The sequence below is a fragment of the Drosophila elegans genome, unplaced genomic scaffold (genome assembly GCF_018152505.1).
Source record: "Drosophila elegans isolate 14027-0461.03 unplaced genomic scaffold, ASM1815250v1 contig_149, whole genome shotgun sequence".
NCBI lineage: Eukaryota > Metazoa > Arthropoda > Insecta > Diptera > Drosophilidae > Drosophila > Drosophila elegans.
Window position 1 is genome coordinate 1030252 of NW_024545513.1, and position 17962 is coordinate 1048213.

At 35.9% G+C, this 17962-nt stretch overlaps 3 protein-coding genes across 4 annotated transcripts in view; 2 read left to right on the forward strand and 1 right to left on the reverse strand.

Moving 5' to 3' along the window:
* Positions 1-1429: 1429 nt before the first annotated feature.
* LOC108135939 (probable insulin-like peptide 7) lies at positions 1430-2678 on the forward strand. The gene is made up of 3 exons (XM_017256887.2): positions 1430-1650; positions 1930-2102; positions 2356-2678. The coding sequence occupies exons 1-3, from the start codon at positions 1508-1510 to the stop codon at positions 2523-2525; spliced, it is 486 nt and encodes a 161-aa protein (XP_017112376.1). The 5' UTR covers positions 1430-1507; the 3' UTR covers positions 2526-2678.
* A 166-nt stretch (positions 2679-2844) lies between these two features.
* Positions 2845-5477, reverse strand: LOC108135938 (poly(ADP-ribose) glycohydrolase). The gene is made up of 2 exons (XM_017256886.2): positions 4584-5477; positions 2845-4523 (listed from the first exon to the last, which is right to left on the reverse strand). The coding sequence occupies exons 1-2, from the start codon at positions 5294-5296 to the stop codon at positions 3119-3121; spliced, it is 2118 nt and encodes a 705-aa protein (XP_017112375.1). The 5' UTR covers positions 5297-5477; the 3' UTR covers positions 2845-3118.
* A 429-nt stretch (positions 5478-5906) lies between these two features.
* The window catches only part of LOC108135916 (uncharacterized protein DDB_G0271670), a 37444-nt gene continuing 25388 nt past the window's right edge, over positions 5907-17962 (forward strand). Inside the window, exons 1-2 of one of the 2 annotated variants that reach the window (XM_041707177.1) lie at positions 5907-6081; positions 10209-10245. The gene's annotated coding sequence lies outside the window, so the exon portion shown is untranslated. Of the gene's footprint in view, positions 6082-10208; positions 10246-10991; positions 11011-17962 lie in introns of those variants that run through there. The other variant, XM_041707178.1, reaches the window with a different exon arrangement.

Sequence of the window (17962 nt, forward strand, 5' to 3'; positions counted from 1 at the left end):
ATTTATTTGACACACTATTGTTTGTTCACAAAAAATAAATGAGAAAAGTGAAAAAATGCGTCAATGTTTAAATGGATACAGAGACTTTACTTTTATTTAAATTTATATTATTTGTAAATTCGCACTTGAAAAAAATATAGTACTCTCAGTTATTTAAGTTTGGCTGAATAAAAACTGTTTGAACACTTACAGAAAATGACAGAAAAATAGGCTCCTCAAAGGCAACCAGCCACCGGCAATGTCATCCAAGAACTGAACTCAAAAAACAAGCAAACGAAAAAGGACTTGGACTTGGAACCAGAGGAACATTGCGGCCAGAAAAGGTGCATCATAAATTCGCACCGAACGTGTAAACAGTGACATTATTTAGCTAAACCTACGTCTGCGTGTGGGCAGTGTTCACAGTGGGTTAAAATGGATTAACATAGTACACAAAATTCCAAAGAGGAAAAATTAAATATTACAACATTTTTTTAAAAAAATTATTTAAAATAATACACCCATAATAAATACGTGTTTTTATATTTTCTAGATTTATAACAATTTAAAAATTAAATACAGAAAAAAAATTAGGTAAATATGATATATTAAATAAAATTATACAATAAAAACTAATTTTCTAGATTTATATATAACATATATTTAAATAAATGCTTTCCAATTATTACCCATTCTCTTTCTTACATATAAATGATTAGTTTCTGATATTTTCAAAAGTAAACTAATATTGCTTATGAATTTCGTAATGCAAACAACCTCAAACATAAATCCAACCAACACATAATTTAGACTATTAAAACTAAAAAACAATCAAAAATATTCTTAGTACTACGAGACTAGAATCGAAAACCACGGTAACTATAAATGCATTTCCAGTATTTTTAACACGTAGCCCACTGTTTATCCAACATGGGCCGCATTGAAATTCGTGCAAATATTGGAAAATTTATGTGAACTCCGAAATAAAAACATGCGCCCGGCGTTCGCAATGTTTTTACGAGGCAAACAGCGTAACTTGCCGGATTTTATGATGTTTTGTTAACCAGGCAACAGGTTGCCGTGGGTTGATGTGGGCCGAACGGAAAAGTCGCAGGTGAAAGTGGGTCCAATTGGGACCCGCAGATAAACAAGGCAATAATGCGGACAACGGGCCGCATACGCAATTGCTGCCGTTGTTCTTCATTAGATTGGATTGGAAGAGGACGAGGACGAGAACGAGGATGAGCAGGCTGACCAGGCTGACCAGACCAACCAAAAGGACCATGACACCGGCCCTCATTACTTCAAATAGAGCGCTGGCCAACCGATTTAATTATGCCGCCCGATTCGACGCCCGACAGTTGGCCGCCAATCCGGACGGACGGACACGGAGCCCGGCTCCGGTTATATTTCAAAACCGGACAACATACCGGCCGAGCGTTCAGTCGCCACGCGTCCGCCGTGTGAGCCACACCAGCATCCAGAATCCAGTAGCCAGGATCCTGAGCCTCCAGCATTGCGAACTAGTATGATGTCCAGGCTGATGTTACCCAACTCGGGCAGCTGGACTGCACTGTGCGGCGCTGTCCTCCTGTTTGTCCTGCCGCTGATCCCCACGCCGGAGGCACTGCAGCACACGGAGGAGGGCCTCGAGATGCTTTTCCGCGAGCGGTGAGTTGAGATACGATTAATTCAAGGCCTCTCTGGTTTAAATAGCTTGCATAGGAGTCGAGTTACTTAAGGTTGTTTCATACTAGGGGAAATTTTCAAGTGATGATAATGATATAAAATTTTGGGGTTCGATGTATTATAACGGAATACAGATAAGCAAAACAAAAACTATTGTTAAATAAGTTTAGATCCCATTAATTCAAGACCTCTCTGGCCAAAATAGCTAATGATAAAACAACAAGGTGTTCTATGTATTCTAACGGATTACTGATTTTTTAGCTCCCATTCGGACTGGGAGAACGTGTGGCACCAGGAGACGCACTCCCGCTGCCGGGACAAGCTCGTCCGTCAGCTTTATTGGGCCTGCGAGAAGGATATTTACCGCCTGACACGGCGCAACAAAAAGAGGACAGGCAATGATGAGGCCTGGATCAAGAAGAGCTCTACGGACCGTAAGTGCAGATATTGTGGGAAATAGCACAGAAATTACTAAATACTTTAAATCATTTTAAAAGGGGTCCCCAAAAGTATGCAGTGAAAAATGTTACAAAATAAATCCAATGTACTGCCATATTTAAATTAATATGTTGCATACTTTTACACGCCTTTTTTTACTAGTTTTAACACCCTGGTGATTTCTGTGGCACCTTCAACTATTTTTTTTTTGGTTGTATATATCATAAATAATCTCTGATTCCTTACCAGCTGATGGCTCCACCTGGCTGCATGTGAACTATGCCAATATGTTCCTGAGGAGTCGCCGCGCGGATGGACATGCCCCATCCATCTCGAATGAATGCTGCACCAAGGCGGGTTGCACTTGGGAGGAGTATGCCGAGTACTGTCCTTCCAACAAACGACGCAATCACTACTGATTTACGAATCGAATTCGTCAGCAAAGTTGGTTCCGCTTAGACATATAAATCCTAATATACTCGCTTTTTTTTCGTGGTTGTTGTTGATGTTCTTGTTGTGGTGAAATAAAGTCGTATTGAAAGTAAACTTGTTTTGGTTTCACAAAAAAAAAATAGCTTTAATGAGTTTAACTTCGTCATTTACACTTCATATACTTTTAATTTTGATGGGTCATAACTGATTAGTCTAGTAAATTCCAGGAATTGAAAGTAAAATTGTTTTGATAAAAAAAAAAAAAACTATATAGAATATGATATATTGAAAGTAAACTTGTTTTGGTTTCTCAAAAAAAATAGCTTTAATGAGTTTAACTTCGTCTCGTACACCTCATGCACTTTTTATTTTGATAGGTCATAGTGAAAAAAAAAAGAACAACTTATAAACATAAACATATTTAGTTTATAGAGAGAGAATTAGCAAACACTTATCATTTTGATCTTAGTCTAGCAAAATTCCAAGAATTTGGTAACATTTGGGTTAGAACTTCGTTTTTCTTGGGGTAGGACTCTTCTTAGGGTACTACAAATGCTCTAGGGCTATATATGTATATCACTTAGTCAACAAAATCCTCCTTGTCCTGCACATCGTTGTTCTCCTTGCGACTCTTTGCTTGGCCCTCAGCATTGGCCGCCTTTAGTGGCCTCTTCGAAGCCTGTCCTTTCTCGTAGTGGGTGTCCAGCATCTCGAGCAGGGTCAACTGGCGACTAGTAGAACTATTGCTCTTGGCCGGTGTGCTGCTGCTGCTGTTGCTGGCTTCCTGGCTGTTTTTTGCCTCCAAACTGGCGGCCTCCATCATGGCATTGGCCTCCTCATCATCGGAGACCATGAGAATACCCTGTTCTGGCGAGGAATCGGAATCATCTTGCGACGATTGGGGGGGAAAGAGATCGGGACTTTGTTGGGTCGTCTTTTTGTTGACTTCTGGCGAGGTTTTCGCCGCTGTTACTGAGGCCTTTGATTCCGATTTTGCCTCTGCTGATCCGGATGTTCCTGGTGTTCCAGCTTCCACAGGCGGCGCCTTCTTCAATTCCTCCTTTATAAATTCGTAAAGATTCTTTTTGGTTGCCATCTGCCCACGCGGCTCCTTGTCGGAGCCCTGCTCCTTCACGAGCTGACTGTAGGACCTTAAAATACTCCAAAGCTGCTGCACAGTAGTCGCCTCACTTTGAAACAGCAGCCACATACCATGGAAATCATCTCTGAGGTCGGTGTCGCCAAAGGTATAGTAGGCCAAAGGTCTGCCCAGTTGGGCGCAGACCATGAGTTGCAGCAGGGCTTTCAAGTAGGAATCTCCGCCGAAGGCGCCACAACCCCAATTGCCGGTGGCCACGCCTGGCGGTGGCATGTCCATCCAGTGGACAAAACCGATGAATGCCTTGTTCAGCTCCCTTTCCATTAGATCCTCGCGATACTGATGCTGTGACTGGGCAAAATGCAACGCATCTATGGCCACAATGGCCGTTTTCCGGCGATGAGAGCTATCCCGCGGCGTGGCATCCTCGCAGTTGCCCGACCAGGTGAAGCTGCCGGCATAGCCCGTATAGTTGCTATACCGCTCGGCGCCCAGCATCACGAGGGCCTCGAAGGGTCGCAGACTCTCCGTGAAGAGTTTGCTCACCAAGAGCTCCGGGCAGATCACAAAGCGTATCTCCTCCTGCACGCAACCATGTCCGAGGACACCGCCACCCAGGTACTTGTTGGCAAAGTCCACTTGCAGCAGGCCAATGCCCTCGTCCTCGATCGTGCCCTCGGCATCCACATGCAATGGCACATCGCCCAGGGGCGCCGCACTCTGGCTCCAGTCGATTTGGTGCTCGGGCATGCCGCTGCGGCGCACAAAGGTCACCACACCGGTGGGCACATTGCTGGCATCCCGCTCGGTGGGACACACTCGCCGGAAATAGTGCATGATGCACTTGAGCTTCTCCAGCACAGCCTGACCACTCGATTGATAGAGCCTAGAAGTGGATTTAAGCACGCTATTGATTGTGTATTGGCCGATTTACTTGATTGCTCACCTGTTAAAGTTGATATCGGGAAAAGAGCTGTACTCGGACTTCCTTTTCAGCGTGTTGCGCCTGGGAAATGTGCACAGGAAGGCGTTGGCCAGCAAACAGGCGATCTGCTGCTGGCTCAGGCTCAGCGAGGCGTTCTTCTGCTGCTTGAGCAACGGCACCGGCGATTGAATCAAGTCGGGCAGCCGCAGGGCCAGTCGGATGATGCGGGGCAGCAGGTCCTCGAAGAAGACCCTCGTCTCGCTCTCGTCCAGCTCCTCCTCGAACAGCTGATGCAGTGCCCGGAAGTGCCATTGGTCGCGATAGGTGGTGTTGTAGGATAGAATGGCGTTCTGAAGCTCCTCACTGGATTCGATGGGCTGCAGCAGGGCCCGCTCTATCATGCCCCAGCGGGAATCGATGGTGGTGCTGCCATCTGCCGCTTCTCGTGGATACTTCGACTCTGGCGCGCAGGGCAGACGCACATGCTCCGAATCCCACTTACCCGGTGATTTGTGTGGGCGAGGCGGTGTGTCCCGTATGGGCAGTTGGTACATCACCCGGTGAAGATTTCCCGCCGTCACTGCCGGCAAGTGTTCCAGTTCGAAGGGCCGGCGCTGACGATGTATGGCCTCCATGGGCAGTCCGCGCCACGATTGCGGCCGGCAGTCTACCGGAAGCACTGGTCCTTCGTCCGTTTCCATTTTGGAAATCCCGCCATCCGGCGAATGCGACATTTTGGCGGATTTTAAACGAATCCTATTGCCCAGTGATCCACTGGCTGCGCGGCAATGTGCCGGCACTCGGTAAGTAGTATGGATTGCTCGCAAAATGGTCGAAATACTTCAAATCTATAGGTTTTCCGCTCGAAAAGAAACCAATTTGGATGTTCTGGGTGGCAAGTGTGACCAGACTTCGAACCGGCCGGCTGCTAGAGATGAGAGAAAGATTTTAATTTGTAAAAAACGATACTATCGATAGTATCGAATTTTCGCACACAAAACATCGAAAATACCATCGATAGTTTCCCAGCTCTAATGTGCGTGAAGTTATCGCAGCAGGAAAATAAATAAACGTAATTATCTGAGTTTTATTTTGTAAAGCGCATTCAACAACATTCAATATATATAAATACTAAATACATAAGCCATTAAGCCAATCGAAATAACAGGTCAGGTATATAATAGTTTTTTATATTTAAATAGACGCTTAAAATTGTTACCATCCCTAATTGGTAGTTTTTTAGTATTTAAATAGAAATTGCTGTAAATACCAACTCTGTATGCGTTCAATGTGAGTGCCAAATAAAAACCGGCCAACAAAAACAACACATTGAAGCAAAAACAACAACAAATCACATCACGAAATTTAAAATATTTTCTGTTTATTTTTTTAAATGCAACAAAACAGGGCAAATTAAGTGAAAAGTAACCAAAAGACGCGGGATAAATAAAAGTTAAGGTGCACCAAATTTAAAGTCAAACGCGACTACAAACTTTTAGTAAAATCACCACATTAAAAGGTGAGAAAAGATAGAGAAATAGTTGCTTAATATTTAATTAAAAAGTTTTTTAGCTAGCCATAATATTTTGTATTGTTTAAGTTGATGTCAGTTTTAAAACCGATGTTTTGTTTTTATTATTTTTGACGTCTCCCTCGCTCACACTCATGTGGAATTTGCGATTTTTTCTCTCTATCGCTTAAGCTTACGTGTTGAAAAGAAGAAGAAAAACCGCTGCATACACGTGCAAAAATTCTGAGAGAGTAAAAAAAAGGGAAAGACAGCAAAAGAAAAAGAGAGAGAGAGGGAGAGAGCGATTTTGTTTGTTTTGAAAGCGTCTCAAAAAAACAATAAAAAAAAGCGCATAAAAAATACACGCACACACAGAAAAAAGTTTCACATCAAGCCAAAAACCAAAATAAATATATGTAATTTATTGAATGTACTTTTACTAAAAGTTCAACATACCTTTATCGTTAATTTTTGTCTAATCTCTTTTACTATCTTTCATCTTTACTCCCCATCGTACCTTCTCTTTCTCTCTTTTTTTGCGGAGGCGTAAACACACGAAAAAGGCTATAAAAAGGGGAGCACAAAAACAACAAAAAATAGAAAACAATAACTATCAGAAGAATTCTACAAAAAAAGCACTACACGCGATTTCTCTTCATTCGTCGACTTTTTTTCGTTATTGTGTTTAGCCTTCAAATTTGCTAAGATTTCGCCTTGACCATAACCTAGAAATATGTGAGCAAGGTACAGTGGAATCTCTTTAAGTTATACGCCTAAAAAATAATAATAATGTTAATTCCATTTAAGTTTTAATAATAATAATATATATATAAAAAATATGTAATAGTGAATCGTAATGAAAATTTATTACATGTTTTTGAGAATTCCCTAATTTCTTTTTGATACTAAAAATCTTGTTTCGTTATTACAACTAGACTACTTATAATATAATATAAATGAATATAGTATAAATTAATAATAATTAAAAGTTCAATAAAACAGGCCTCGTAAAATATGTTGTTTGAAAATAAAGATCAATATATTGGTTTACAATTGCAGCTTTATTTAGTGAAGCTCTACTGTACCCATATCGTTGTCTCTATTTTAATTTGCGTCAGCGGGAAAGAGACAAAAGGAGAGCAGGAGGCGTTAAGGGGGTGGTAAAAAAAACAAGCAACAACAAAATTGCATAGAGCCAAATAATCGCATAGAAAAAGCAGTCAAAGAAAAACGCAAAAAAAACATGAAATGTTATTAAACTTATTCAAGGTCACCTCAGAAGCATGAACTAATACTCATCAAAAACTGAAAGAACAAGAGCACTGCAGTTCTATGAACCTTTCGTAAAAATTCGCAAAAAAAAAAGAGGAGACATTTAATTGTAAAATTAAATTAATTTTAAAAATGTTCAGTGTTTTATTATTTATCCATAGTTAATACAAATAAATTACAACCGAATTTCGTCCGAAAAATATTCTTCCTCGAGTATAATACATTTTTCAATGTCGACTTTCTAAATTTGTTTTGGAATTTAATAGCTTAATAAAATATTGATTGGTAAATTTTTGATCATGAAATAGATATACGAAAATTCTGCGAAAATTAGATTTTTTAACAATTTATATTTACAAGCATATAACTTGTTCTTACAGTGTTAATATTATAATTTGATCTTTTCTAGTGATCACTGTTTATTTTTTTTATAAAAAAGATGTATGGGTAAGGGGGCAGAGTCAGGTGATTTATAATTGTTTGAAATGTTTGGGGATAAAAGCGACAACATTCAAAAGTGATCAAGACTTTATTTTACTTTCCCACATTTATTTTCTAGTTACCGAATCAGTTCTTTGTTTTTTTACGCTCTTGTCTGGTTTTTTTTAGCTTTTTCAATTGTGTGCAATAAAAAAACTGAAATGATAAATAAAATTGTTTTTGCTTGTTCCGCTCATCATTTTGCCTTTTTGTTTTTGTCAACGCGACTTGGCTCACGTTGGCAAAACAAAGTGCCAAACAAAGAAGAGAATGATGAACGAGAAGAGGAAGATAAAGAGGAGAAAACCTTGCAAATACAGTGCACATTGAATATGTGCAACATGACTTAAAATACAAATATTCATTAGTGTTTGTTTGTCGATAACGATATCCTTTTCTATTTTACAAAAAACAAAAATTAAATCATAAATAATAATTGCTTAATTGTGTTTAATAAAATAATTAACTTAAGTTACATAGTTATAAACCGACTTTATGGATGAGTACACATTAAATCCAACTACGATTCGAATGTATTCTTTTATCAAAATAAATTGCATTCAGGTGCAAACAATTAGAAAGAAATACCTAGATAACTAGAAAGAGAGCGCACCACACGTGTTGCTAAGGAGGGTCGCTCAACTTTATCACCAACCTCCCTACCCTTTCGAATACATGCCTCTGAAACCACCATTTGTTACGTATTTTGCCAGAAATAAAAAATTCGCACACTCTCACATAAAAAAACAGTGTGCAAAAAAAATAATTCGCATGTGCGGATGACCTTGAAAATTCTATAAGACGCGAAAGGCGAAGACTGCGACGCCTGCAATGCGAAATGAGTGAAAAAAAAATAAAAAAATCACGAACAAGAGCAAATTTCTTCGTCATGAAAAAAAAAACAAATAAAGAAAGCGATTTCGCTTGTTTAATGGGAAAATTCTAAAAGGAAAAATATGCTCAAATTGCGATAAATAAAGCTAGCAAGCAAAAACACTAACTTAAACAACTCTAGTCATTAATTAATCATTGACTAATAATGTTTAAACTCAAAAAAAAAAAAATTAAAATTACCCGCAGAAATTCATTTTTTTCTGAAAATTATGTTTTATTTTTTTGAATTTTTGGCAATGTTCACGCCCCCATCAGCACAAAAAAGAGAAATCGGTTTTGTTACCTTTTTTTTACGTTTTTAAAAAATAAAAGACAAACAAGTAAACGAATCGTAATACAAAATAAATAACCAAAAAGTACATACACCTATACGCATGTACATATGCACGCAGAAGCAGCAACAAAAACAAGAAATTAAAAAATAACAACAAAATGGTGATGGCCAGCCAAAAAGGCCTTAACCCCAATAAATGTGTAAAAACAACTATAAGGCAACAAAAAGCATGAGCAAAAAAATAAAAAGAGCAATAGCAACAACAAAAACAGTAGCAATAAAAATACAACAAAAACGAATTATTTATTGCAATTTGTGGGTGGTGAAAATGAAAATATATATTAATAAATAGATTCTGAACAGATGAAACCAAACAAAGCAGTAGCCAAAAATTAGGAATTAAAGTAGCATAATTTGGGAATTTTATATAAAAACTAGGATGACTGCAAAATATTTTTAAAATAATTTATATAATAATTTAATTTTACACACATAGTTAAAAACGCATACAACTTTTAAGCAATTTAATTTTTTATAACCCTAAGACATATATAAATTGAATAGTAAAAAAATGTAATTTAATTTAATTAGTATTAACGGAAAATAACAACACAAAAAAAATGCGGCACATTTAAGAATAAAAACAAGTTCAGTTTCGAATATTATGCAATAAATTGGAAGACAGAAAACCTTGAGACAAAAAAATATAATAAGAGCAAAAAAAAACAAAAAAGAGCAAACTGTTTTTTTTTCAGGTAAACAATTACAATTATTTCCACATTAAAAGTCATTTTGGAGCTGCGAAAATTAATTCGTTTTTAATTTGTGCGAACATAGGGATATGTTGATTTCTTTTTTTCTGCTTTTTGAGAACACCTTCCGATGTTTGCCTTTGTTTGATTTTAGCCATATACCATATACCTATATATTATATGGTCCCCAGGAAGTAGATAATAAAGTGTGTCGACCCGACAAATGCCCAAATATACAAATACTTAATTTTGTGCGCGTGTTTCTTGTGCTTATGGCCTTAATTTATTTTTTTTGTATTGTTACCGATATTGTTTTTTTAAGCCTACATTTTGAAGCTATGTTTGTGTTTTTCTGGTTTGATTTTATGTTTTTGCAATATATAGTTATGAAGGTAATCTTTTAACTTAAGTTATTTATAAATTACAGCTTAGTAACATATTGTACTTTTTTTGTATATTTCTAGGGTTATCGAATGACGATTTTACCGAGCGCTAATTAAGGTATTATTCTCTTTAAAATACATTTTTGTTTTTGCTCTTATTATTTTTTTATTAATGTTTAAATTTAGTTGTACTGATTCATGGCTTAACAACAAATTTAAAAACTATCATTGCAAAACAAATTTTAGTATTAAAATAGCTTACTGCAATATTACTCAATTATTCATTAATTAATAAGTGTTACCTAAAATCAAATTATACTAAAATGCTGTTTTTCTTTGTAACGTTGCAATACAATCGATTTCGATAAATGATTTTGTTGATAACTTAAATGAAAATTTAAAAACATAAAATAAGCTATATAGTTACAATAAAATAGTTTTCTTTAAAAATTTGAATTTAGACACATTTTTTTGACTTAATTTTACGTTGCAATTTCATCATGTGTCTTCGTTTTTACGTATTCGGTTGACGTCAGCGACGCCAGCAGCGCAGCCAGCGTCGCAGTCGGCGTTGGCAGAGGCGCTCTTACAGAGTTTTATTTTATGGGGGCTTCAGGAAAAAGGGGGGCATTAGTCACTTGGGACAGTCACAGACTAAATGGCACTTGTTGTTTGTTCCCCAAGAAAAAAGCGGGCAAAATAGAGAGGTTACAGTGGGGGAGGTGGTTCGGGGAGGGGGGTGGTGGTTTCGAGTGACCCCTCTCAACCCCCTTTCCACCTTCCGTTGACTAACACAAAAGTAAGGCGAAGCAAAAGGCTGATAAGCTCAAAAGTGAGTAATAATCATACAAACCAAAGTGACGAAGTGCAGGTGTCGATAAAAGTAAGTAAAAATATATCAATATAGGGGTGGAGTAAAAAAAGGGGGGTCAACTCAAAATAAAACAAAAAAGGGACTAAAAACGGCTCGTGTTCCTGGGAAATTTGTCCGCAAGAATAGCAATTGCATTTCAAACATGGCTCATTTAAAGGTCGCACTTTGACTTTGATTAATAAAAAATGTGTGCAGTGTGAAAAGGAAGATGGAAACCAGATACACTAGAAAGAAAAAATGGTTGCATTTGTATGTACCTCCCTCTAGTGACTTAAAATCAATAAGATAAAATGCAATACTTTTGCTAAAGAATTCGCGCCTCCCTCCAATTTTCATTGAAAATGCTGGCTAACAATGCAAAAATAAGATGTTCGATCAGGTCAACCTCCATAATTTCGCGGCTTAGCATTGTTTAGATCTTAATTTTTCGAGTGAATTGTTTGTTTTAAACTACCATAATAACATTATTATATAAACGATTTAAAAGTAATACGAATCTATCACAAATAATAAATAGATTTTAAATGATCAAATAACAGAAAAATAAAAACGGGAACTTATAAGCGGAAAATTCCTTTCTACCGGACTTCAAAGCAAACACGAAATACAAAGTTTTCCCACATTCTTGTTGAAAATTAATTAGCATAAACAGCAGCAAAGCAGCGAATGGCCGAAAATTATAAATAATTCTTTTTGTCACATTTTCAATGTCAACGTTTTCATATGGGATTTGCCTTTGAACATTGCACTCTGAATTTTATTTTGACTTTTTGGGGACTTGCGCAAAATTAAAAAAAAAAATTCGTGTGAATGGCTTGTTGTTCTTTTTTTTCTGGAGTAAACCAAAATGTCGTGTTCATTTTTGTTTCTGTGTTACTTATTTTAGTAACACTTTCTTCCTTGTTTTTCTTGTGTGTTTTTTCAGTTGCGAATGTTTGTTTTTCTGTTTTACTTACAATGTAGATTTTTGTAAATTTTCATTTAGAACTTTTTTCGTATTGTTTTTGAGTTAAAGGTTTTCTAAATTCGATTTTCTGTGCGTGTCTTGTTCAATTTTTTTTATGTTTTCTTAAAGTTTTTTTTAGAGTAGATTAGAGTCTTCGGGGTTTCAAAATATAATGTTTCTCTTGGCAGTTATAACATTATTTTTTTTTAATATTTTTTATCTTTTCTTTTATTGAATCTTATTGAATTATTTATTATTTTCTTTTTAATGATTAGTAGTCTTTAACCGTTGATTATATTATACAATTATTTTCATCAACTTGTTGTCGCTGTTTATTATCGTCCATTGTATTGTTCGTTCAACAAAAAAAAGAAAGATACAAAGAGAGTAAAGAGAGTATTTTTATTTGAACCATTGCACATGTCGTGTGTGTGTGTGTGTGTGTGTGTGTGTTTTGTATCTGACATCAGCGACAACAATAACAAGTAATGTTCGCTCGCAAAGCAAAAACAAAATCAAAAATGAAAAAAAGAAAGAAAGGTAACAAGAAAAAGCAAACCAGTAAACGTAAACACGTCAGCCAAGTCATTGAACACAGTGGCGAGAGAGAGAGAGAGAGGAAAAACCGGCTGGTAGTAAAAGCAATTACAGTGCGAAAGGAAAGAGATAGGGAGAGTCAGGAAAATGGAGTGCAAGAGAGAAAGAGAGAGTCGTTTGCGTGGCAGCTTTTTGGTTTTGGCAAAAAAAAAAAGAAAAAGCAAACAAATTGACACGTGAGCTTACACAAGAGAATTTTAAAAGAGAGAGCAAAGAGTGCGAGTGGTTAAAGAGAGGTATTCAAAGAGCAAAAGCTGCTTAGTTAAGAGACCTTAAAAGAAATACTGAATCAAATACACAATATTTTATAATATAATAACATTTTCTTACAATAAATTAAACAAAAAAACAATTATTTTTTTTAAATTATATTTCCATAAAACAAAAGAAAAAATATGTATACCTTTGTATAATAAAAAAAACAAAGCAAACATAAACCTATTGGAAAATCAAACACAACACAAAAATGTAAAATTAACACCATTTAATATATGTATCATCAAAATTAACTTTATTAAAAGACAAAGTGAATTGCCTCTTTTTAGGACAGCAAAAGAGAAAGCAAGAGAGCCATGGACATGTGCATTTTGCATTTGCAATGACAACACCCCAAATGCACACACGCGAATGTTTTTGTTTTTGTGTCGCGTGATTGAGGCGAAGCCGAAATAGCGGTAAAGACAGCGCAGCGATAACACGAGCTAACACACATACAACTCCTCCTCCCGAACTCTCCCACGCTCTCTTTCAACCACCCACTTGGTCTCCCGCTCTCTCTTAACTGTGCGATTTGTCCATTTCGCTCGCTCTCGCTGACATAGCCTACCGCTTATTATTGTAGGTCATAAATGCATGCACATGACTGCACTTGGTGTGAGCGAGTGGGGCCGAGAGAGTTGGAGCAAGGGAGAGGCTGTGTTTGTGTGTGTTTGTGTTTTGTGAGTGTTTTGGGACTACGTGTACAAGTTTAATGCGCTTCTTTGTCGGGCTCTCAAAACCCGCAGATGAATCATGCTGACAAAAAAATAAAATTTTACCAAATAAATTGTTATGTTTAATGCTGTGGGAATTTAAGATAGTACAGATAGAGGTAGGGAACTCTTGGTTATCCATTGGGTTTCACAATGCTTGATTATTATTTTTCCCTTTTTTATATTATGCACACGTGTTTTTTTTTTAGATTGTAATTTTGACTGCCTGTTTAAACTCTACATTTTTCGTAATGGTAGAGAATCCTTAAATTCTGCAATGTCCGTCTCAAACTGCTATGCTTATTCCCTTATCCCTGCTGCTTCCTCTTCAACCGCTGTCATAATCAAAGCGAACGCTCTGCAATTAACAGTGTGTCTGTGTGTAAGGAGGGAGAAAGAGGGAAAGCAAAAGGTTGAAAGAGAGTGGGTGGCAGAGAGTGGGCGTCAAGGGGTTGAAAACAGTGAGAAAGAGAGAGATTTTTGTTTTGCTTTTGTGGCTTTCGTAAACTGTTTGTTATTGCTTTTAACAGAAAATGCAAGGTCTCTTTTCGCTCTCGCTCCCATATTTCTCCCTCGCTCTTTACCACTTTAAATTTTTTGCATCTTTATCGATAAATAAAGCCATATTTTTAAAATTAGATTCATAAAAGTTTTCTTTAGCAATGTAAATTTGTATTAAAAAAATTAAATTTCTAGATTAATATAAAAGTCACAAATTGATAACAATATAAAACGGGCAAAATGAGAAATAAAATAGTAGTGGTGTCAACGTGACGTATGCGTAATGTAAAATGCAGTGGGAGGAAAAGAGAAAATGATGGAAAAGTGTCTAGGGAGAAATAGACAAACAAATAGAGACAAAGAGAAACAGAGAGAGTGGAGCACTTTGTTATTGTTTTTCATGCGTCTCCATTAATTAATTTTTATTTTACGCTGATCATTGTCAATGTCTCTATCGTCTATTTCCTCTTTTGTCTTTAAATTTTTTGATTAATATGAGTTAGTAAAAAACACGCACACGAAATTTTAAATTTTATTTACCATTTCCTGACGTTAAAATCTTCAAAAAAGTTCCTTGTAAAATCATTTTTCTTATCATCTTGTCTATATTACTTAATTTTTAAAATTCTATAACAAAGGCAAAAACTCCAAACAAAAAACTTCATTTCCTGTACCATTAAAACAAAACTGATAAATCAAATTCGGAAACCGAGAAATTGCTGCAAAGGAAGCCAAGAAGGAAAACCGATAAAAAAAGGCAACACATTAAGGTAGCCCATTAATGTTTTTCGAAGATTAAAACAAATTCAATAACTGAAGAAACTGAATAGAATTAAAAGGACTGATAGAGAAAAATACATTTTTGTGAACAAAATTGTGTGGGCTGTATTAGAAGGAAATGTTTAACTACTTGATAAGGTTATTTTATATGTATGTATGTATGTAAATATGTGTTCAATGCATTTATTCATATACATATGTACATAAATGCACATTTTGAAGGTAACAGTTCTAATTCTTAAACCAATGAATGTGTATTCGAGACTGAACAATATTTTCTAAAAAAAAATTAACATTAAATAAATAACATTAAAAATATATGTACAAATGTAAAGTAGAAATCATACCTAGTTGACCATCACTTAGCAAGCACCTTAAATTTCGCAAACATTTTTCAACTTGTACTTCTTGCCATAAATAAGAAAATTAACTCGGTAGAGTAGCAAACTGGTTGAACGTGCCAAATTCCAATTAGTTGGGCACTTTAGTGGCTCCCTACTGTCCTTACCCCGCGGTAACTCCCTCGACCCCCGAATCGCCCTATCCAACCATTTATAAAAACACTGCCCGAAAGCCAAGTTTACTGTAAACTTTTTTAGTTTTGCTCTGTTTTTGCAAAGCTACTCTAGTTTTTTGAGGTATATAAAGTGAAAGTGAGGTAAATAAAGGTTTCATATGTATGGCTTTTTAAATAATGTTTTAATAAAGTGAGTACTACAATATTGATAAGAAAACAGATGCTCCAAATATTTTGTTATCGCTTGAATTATGATTATATGTTTAATTACTTTTCTAGATTTTGATTTCTTTCAAATGTAACAGGCTAATTTTACTATTTTGCTGCATTAACTTGTCACTATATATTTTTTATTTCTTGTTTATCTGTTTTTCTTTTGTCCCTGCATCGCCAGCAACAAATCCGTTTATAAAAAATAAAAAGAAAATGCAGCAAAAAATAATATTAAAAAAAAAATAATTTAAAAAATTTAATCAAAATTTAAATTTTAAGTTAACATAGTTAACTAAGGCAAAATGTTGCATGTATATTTCAAATGTTATCGCTTATCGTCGATGACAAATTGTTAAATTTAAACATTTTCAAATCGATTGATATAGCCGATAGACTTGAAGCTTACTCTGCCATATCATGTGCGCGTAAAGAAGAAGCATCAGCCGAGACAGCATTTTGAAAGTGAAAAGTTCAAAACAGCAGAAAATGCAACCTCTCACCCCCAATTAACCCTCTTTATACACCCCCCCCCTTGAAGGTTTCGCCACTTGGAAATTTGTTTGCTGCTAATTAGAGTGCGGCACTCTGATTATACACACACACACACACACACACACACACACACACACATGCTAACCTTGTGGGGAAAAATGAAACAAAAATAAAAAAACGAAGATACTTTGTTGATAAAAACAAAGCAACAAGAACAACTTTAGGAGAGGGAAAAGAGTTTGCTCATGTCATGCTTAAGAACTGTATAAAAAAGGACAAAATATACATAGGGGGGTAAAGCACTGAGAAGAGAAAAATCTACACAGAAAATATAGTCGTATTAGTTGTACTCTAACCCACTACTTGCCTACTTTAAATTGCAATCGCTGCACTAAAAATTACTATATTAGTTATATAATATTATAAATCTATTATTGTTGTTATATATTATGTAATGGAGTAAAAAACAATAGAATATAACTTCAAATCTCTTAAAAAACACATTTAAGATTGTACGTCTTGACTAGATAATGCTGTTACAAAAATGGATTCAAGATCTCTAAAATTACTTATAATAAACATGTTTTCTTGGTTCCTTAGATTACTTGTGTTTATTTAATATTATAATTTTGATAGGATAGCATTTTTTTGTACCATTCAATGAGGGTGCACTTTTTATTCTGAACCCATCGTCATCCAGACGCTCACCCGGCCAACCAAAAAGTGGGCGCTGCATTTTACACTTGAACGCTTTTGTCATTCGGGTTAGAGTGCAAAAGGGGGTTTTATATGGAAAAAAAGGAATGAGATGTATGTTTGGCTTCCATTTTTTTTTTTTTTGTTTTGCTGAATGTACATATATGTGCAAACACTCAGCTTGATTGATTTATGCATGCAAACTACGAGAAAAATAGCAACAGCAGCAGAACCAGAATAAGAGGTTTCAAAGAAGGCAACAAAAAACAGGAGAGGAGCTGCATGAAAACTGTATCAGCTCTTTTTATTTTCCTCTTGCGACTTTTGCTATTTTTACCCAGAATTTAATTAAGTTAAGATACCTCTCATCTCATCTTTCCGCTTAACTTGGTTTTTCCGGCCAAACCCCCTTAATTATAGACAACTGATATCGCGAACTGAGCATAAAATCACGGCTATTAATTACAGTTTTTTAATAGGCATTTTACAACAATTTTTAATTATTGAAAACAATATTATGGTTATTAATCGGACACTTTTTTTTACATTCTTTATTTTTTCCAACTCATAACAAGTATAAACTTAATACATATTTAGATACTTAATCCTATTTTAATAAATTTGGGGGCATTTACTTTGAGAAATGTCTTTTAGTGTAATTTAGTTTTCAGATTATTTTCAAAAAATTTGTATCATAGTAGGATTAATTTATGATCCTATAAAAGAGATATGTACGTCGATAGTTATCACGTTGGGTAAATTTGTAGAGTAAATCGCAATGACGTGGAAAACCGTAAAAGAAAATGAAATCGAGCCAAGTTCTTGCTTTTCACTCTTTTCACTGATTCTTTATTTCTCTATCTAAATCTCTCGCTCTTCTCCATTTTCTATCTATCTCGTTCGTATTGTTCAGCGCGTGCTGATTGCATTTATGTCAACGTTCGTTTTCAATGTTAAAAGTCGGACTGGATTTAAAAGGGAGGGTGTCAAAAATGCAGGGGCGTTGTAAAAAATATAGTCAAGAAGGGGGGCGTGGTTGGAGGGGGGTGGGGAGATTAAGGGGGCTTAAATACATACAACGAAACGAAAATTATGCATGAAAAGTGGCATAAAAGTTGCATTTTGCTGCCTCTATAATTCTCCGTATCTCTCTGTTTCTTTCTCTCTTTCTCTCCATATGCAACAAACATGTCCAAACACGCACACATCCATAAGCTGATTGCATTCGCCAATGTGCATGTGTATGGG